The 6,000-nt window shown below is 31.6% G+C and overlaps 1 protein-coding gene across 8 annotated transcripts in view; it reads right to left on the bottom strand.

Moving 5' to 3' along the window:
* Positions 1-401: 401 nt before the first annotated feature.
* Positions 402-6,000, bottom strand: part of ATP2B3 (ATPase plasma membrane Ca2+ transporting 3) — a 219,880-nt gene continuing 214,281 nt past the window's right edge. For 5 of the 8 annotated variants that reach the window (XM_075184951.1, XM_075184952.1, XM_075184953.1 and 2 more), the window contains one exon: positions 402-3,400. In XM_075184951.1, the coding sequence (XP_075041052.1) occupies positions 3,080-3,400 (321 nt within the window). In that variant the 3' untranslated portion in view covers positions 402-3,079. The remainder of the gene's footprint in view (positions 3,401-6,000) is intronic. The other 3 variants (XM_075184955.1, XM_075184956.1, XM_075184957.1) reach the window with 1 other exon arrangement.

The raw sequence follows: 6,000 nt of genomic DNA, 5'->3' as shown, positions 1-6,000 counted from the left end.
TCAACCACCCCAAATGTTATTGGATGCCCATGAATCCCTTTGGTTCTTGGGCAGAGGGTGTTTTGGAATAATGTATGTTGTAAAACACAATAGCTGGAGCTAATCATATTTTCACTAACCAGCCCTTATCCATTACAAAAAGACAGTTGTCAGCGCTTATCCTTTACACTGCATATCTGTGTGTGTCTAGCAAAATGGAAACATGAGGTATTAGTTCATATTTTGATCAAAACATTTAAGCCTGCATCCCAGCGTTAAGGGCACCTCATATGCAGCCCTTATCCATTACCTTGTAGATTGTATATTTCTATTACGTATGGTAAAAAAACATATTTTTCATGACCACAAAATATTATGTTTGTACGTATCGTTGAACCGAACAAAACACACATTATCAAAACTGAGCTTGTAGAATAGTTTCATATTTTTCTTTATACAGACAGAGTTTTTGCCTATTTAAATTTGAAATTTCGATACAGACTTGTTTATACTATACAGGGTGTTGTTCTTTCATATATAACTTTTTTGTTTTATAACAGGCAGGTAAAATTTTAACATTATGTAGCAATTTGAACAAAAAAAAAATCAGCCATTCAATACAGTATATGCTTCAGGGAGGCCTCCCAAAATGAGTGTTTAAGCCCCACCCTGAAAAAATGTACAAGCAATTTTTCTTTATTAAAAATAAAATAAAATAAAAAAACAGCATTAACATATTGCACTGCTCCCAACCCCCACCTACATCCCCCACCCAAGAAAATAATAAGCTAAGCACGCTTACAATTTGGCAGATTTATACAGCAGTAGTGGCTTTTTGTTATATTTTTTTTTTTGTGTTTTTTTATTTTTTTGGTTTTTAAATATATAATTCTTTGTATCATTTGTTCTATCAATATATCTACAATATTGAATGAAAAGAAGCCTGCAAATGAACAATATTACACATTTTTATATATTTTTTTTCAAATTAAACACCACTTTCTTTGTTTTTAAATATCTTTTGTTACACTCGTATGCTGAAAGAAACAAAGTTGCATCTTTTTTTACTTTGTTTTAGCTTTTTCTCTTTTTTTTTTGAGATTTTTATAATGGTATCATTTTTTTAAGCACTTACTTTGTTGCAAACTTTCAACATAAATGGCTTAAACCATTTAGAGCTGGTAGTTCTGAGTGTCACCATGGGTATTGCACAGATGTTAAAATTATAAAAAAAAAATCTTTAAAAGGAACCTGTCGTGATTTTTTTTGTAATTGAATATTTTGCTCCTGAAGTGCTACAGAAACAGACTTGTTTTTATTCACCTTGCATTAATTAGCAACTGCGAATTAAATTCCTTGTTTTTGTGCAATAACCCCGGAGCAGGAAAAAAAAGAAAGCTGGCATTTAAAATTCAGGATTTCCCATGGCTTATATTTAATGGAAAAAATATATATTTCAGTTCGAGGACGCATCCTTAAAAAAACAGTGGGGATGGAGGCTTAGCCTTACTCGCAAGCAGTAGAAGTTCTTTTTCATTTCAAAGCACTTAGTTACAGTCCACACTTTATGACCGTTGGGTCACATCAGCTGAAATTCCAATGAGTGTTGGGCAGGACGCTGTACAATGTATAACAATCTCCCCAGGAAATTGTTCCTTCAGCTTTATCACTGTCTCCATTGTCGTTTACAACCATATTTCATCTTCATTAATAGTTGCGATTAAATTAATTTTAAGTTTTGGGAGTTTTTACTATATATTCCAAAATCTTTTTTCATTGCAACAAAAAAAATGACTCCATATTGATATGTTCTTATTGCAGTGGTCATCTACCTCTCCAGACAACTAGGCACACAGATCTTATGTACTCTATTACCAAATTAAAGCAGATAATTCATGCAGAAAAAAAAAGGATTGAATAGACACAGATGATAATGATAAAATGCATTTTTTTTTACGCAAATGGTGTAGGGAGTCTAAAATTATTTAAAAATAGCAGAGATGTAAAAAATCCATGCAGTGTATGCTATAATACCTATAAGATTTTCTCATATTTCCTCTGCTATAATGTATAGTCTAATCTTGACTATTTCATGCTGTTTTAAGATGAATAAACAAGTGTCCTTAAAATGGTCTTACAGACAATTCTGCTATATATTTGCAGAAATAAATGAGATGATCATGTTTTCTTTAGAGGAAAGATTACGATTTTATATGATTACCAGATCAGAACTGTTTCTCGTCTAATAAATCCAATCCCTGATTTTTATTAAGAATTTGTGGGATTTGTATGTATGTAAATAAAGTTATTGCAGGATGTCATTAACAAAAAACTGTCTAGCTAATGAATTCGCTACATTCTTCATTCAGAGGTTAACCGTCCGACTACAAAATAAGAGGTAATGTTTTAGCACTTTCCCCATCTTCATGGATTGCTGCGCAGACAAAAAAAAATTAGAATAAATGTGCAAAAATTCTGAAAGACTTCACAACATAAATAAGAAAAAATGGCAACATTGGTGTAAGAAAATAATCGACTCTTGAACAATTTCAATCTAGTATTTACATTTGAGCTTTTCCTGAAAGCCCCAAATGTTTTCAGCTCGAACCGCAGGATTGAATTCTACATCTTTATTTGGTCCTGTTGGTTAAAGGCCAGTGTAGCAGATCACATAAGCATGGTGAGATTTTTATTATTTAGGGACACTTTTAAAAGGATGGACAGGACATTCTTTCCAAAACCATGCCCAAGTGGAGTAAAAATAACTTCACTGATGAACATTTTATTGTGTTTGTTTTATTGAAGGCTTTACAGGACTGGAGATTTTGCTGCTGGCTGCATAATATGAAGCAACTGATTAGCATGGATGCGTAAGATGGCCCCGGATTACTATAGTACCTTTTTTTCTTTTGTATGCAAGTATACAAATAAATAAAAGGGTTAGTCATACATTTTGGTCTCATTTAACCTTAGTGTTGTTTTGTGAGTACATTTATGCTATCTCAGCTGTAAATTTTGGCTTTGCTGACACAGCAGCAAAGGCGAAAAGTCCTACTGTCTTGCCGTTCTCATGGTTACCGGAGACTAGTTTGGAATTCTGTTAGAGAGACGTTTCCACGCTGTGCAAAGGACTTTCAGGATTGGAAGAGGCAGCCGACTTGCTGGTGTCTGTGGTCAGGTAAATGCCACTATCAATGGCATTGTTGTTCTTGTTGGGAGATGGGGGTGGAATGGACCACAGCACCTTGCCCGGAGGCTCCTCGTTGTCTTCTGCATCTGTATCATCAATAAGGGGTATGTTATGGATGTAATCGTTGATCAGGAACTCAGGTGTTGACATGAAATTGTGAATGGAGGTCTTGGATTCTGGTTTCTCTAGGCCTTCGTAGAGGGAACTACGGAATGCTTTCACCACCCGGATCTAGAAAGGTTTGGGTTAGGTTGATGCAAAGGGAAAACCCAATGACAAGACATGGGAAAGAAGTAATGGCAGAAGGAGTTGAGGGGGAAGTAAAGAAAGAAAGAAGTGTTAGTTTTTGTTTGCAGTTCAAATCAACATTTTCAGTCCACATTAATATGGGCATGTTCATTAATAATGGGAATAAATATATAAATATATATATATATATATATATATATATATATATATAAATAAATATATATCAGATTTTATTTTCGTACTGGACGAACAAGCGAAAATACTTGATATATTATTGTGGTCTGAAATATTTATTGACATATCACTAAGTTTGTCATGACTATTTAAATACTTAAATAATAAAATGCATATGACATATATGTATGTATATGTTTAAATATAACAGACATACATTTAGATGAAATAACACAAAAAGGAAATGGAACAAACAATTCATATGAGACAAGACTAACTAAATAGACTGTAAAAGGTACACCAATGCGTAACACTACTTAATAAAACATACATTCACTATAGACACTTGACAAATGCAGTAGCAGTGAAATGAAATGATAAGGGAAACTGCAAATGTGTAGAAAAAAAAATAGATGTAGATGATGTCTTACAAAATAATAAAAAAAATGTATTCATTGCTTTACTATTTGCCAGTGCATATTAAAAATTGATCAAACTATAACACTATGTTTTAATGTTTTAGTAACTAATTTATGTCTACATAAATTTATAAATTGACAGCTTGTAATGTGTTAAAAATAAAATTAAATACATTTTTAGTTAAAGGTTTTTGTTTAACACTTTGTTTTCTCTAAATTATTACTCAAATGGGACGGGGTGGTTAAACGTAACAAATTATGTTAAATGTAATATCTGCAGATTTAATTTGTTAATGCCTTTATTATTAAGAAAATGCCACAATTTCAATTATGCTTTTCATTATTATGTTTTTATGGTCTAAACCTTATTAGCTATTTATAACAGCAACATCTATAAATTATATTACCCAACTCATTAGAAGGTGAAGTGCAAAGTACATTATGATACAGATATTGTAAAATCTATTTTTTCTACTATTATAAATTAAATACATATTAAATCTTAAAATTTGAAGATCATTTTCTTTTGATACCTAATTTGTCTAATTATTAAAAATCAATAATTGCGGCACAATTTTTTTTAACACACCTTTTTCCATGTATTTCCATTATTATCATCATAAATCGAATAATAATATTATTAGATATAAATATAAATACACTTATATAATTAGCAGGAAACCCCAGAAAAAGTTGAAGGCCAGTGGGTTATGTTTATTTATATTGACTTTACCCATTTAATATTTGTTTATTACCATGATAGACCAATGTTTACCCAATCATTTTAATTTCATTAAACAATATACTATATTATTTATTTATAAATTATTTATTTTTAAAATTTAATTTAACTTGTTTCTTTGACTGAAAGTGTTTTTTAAAACTGACAACAAATATGAATATGTTATTAAATTATTTCACCTTAAATGTTTCATTGTTATCTTAAGTAATATAATAGAATAAAAATATCCAATTTTATGGAACTTTAATTATATGAACAATTTGTATTTGTAAATTATTTGTACAATTTACAATTTTGAAAAATGTACTGTATGGTCTATTTATAATTAGTTTAGGAATATATTTATGATCTAAGCCAAACATATATGTGCATTTTATTTATTCCAATTATTTTTAAATATTTTTCCCTATTATTTTTAAACATTTTGTTAAAATTAGGGAAATGTAACACATTAAAATAATATTTGACTATCTTTGCATATTCAAGGCAAAACATTTATCACTAGAGAGTCTTGGGTTACTCTTTGACAGTTTTAGACAACTTTCATCACTGCAGCTGTTGGTCAGAATGCTGGGAGGGATATGGCTGAACCACAGCTGGAGTGCCAAAAGTTGACTCTCAGTTTGGTGAGCTATTTACAGTACTGGCACCTTCTGCAATGGAGAGCTGAGTATCACTACATTCCAAAAAAAAAAACATGCTATAGAAAATACAAATGTTAAGAGCAGATGTGAACAGCATGAAGAGCCAATGAATGTTTTAAAAGAACCATTAAGATGATATAAAGGGAAATAAAATCAAGCTTTTCTGAATAATGGAAATGCACTCATGCTGCACTTGAGACCCAAAGGAAAGAGAACAAAAGGAGGGAAAAAGATCAAAATATTCTATCATGACTGTGTGCGGCGTGACTTTTAAAAATAAAACAACAAGAGGAGATTCAGCCCACACAGTGACACAGCCTTTACTGTCTGGAGTCAGTACTCCAATTCAATCATGCATTCTAGGCACAGTAAACATTCGAGTATTAAAGCCCATCGTTGCTGTATAAAGGGACTAGCTTTGATTGACCAGCCTTTTGTGGAACAAGGATTATAGCATGCAAGGATGTTTTGTGTTCTTCCATGCCTCAGGGTGGGAAGAAATGGAGACGGGGTAAAGGGTTTCGGGGAAAGGCCAATGAAACATAGAACAGAACACACCTATATTTGCCAGACAATTGATGATGATGATGAGAATAATGCAAG

This window comes from Mixophyes fleayi, chromosome 9 (assembly GCF_038048845.1).
Source record: "Mixophyes fleayi isolate aMixFle1 chromosome 9, aMixFle1.hap1, whole genome shotgun sequence".
Taxonomy (NCBI): Eukaryota; Metazoa; Chordata; class Amphibia; order Anura; family Limnodynastidae; genus Mixophyes; species Mixophyes fleayi.
This window is presented reverse-complemented; position numbering and strand designations above follow the sequence as displayed.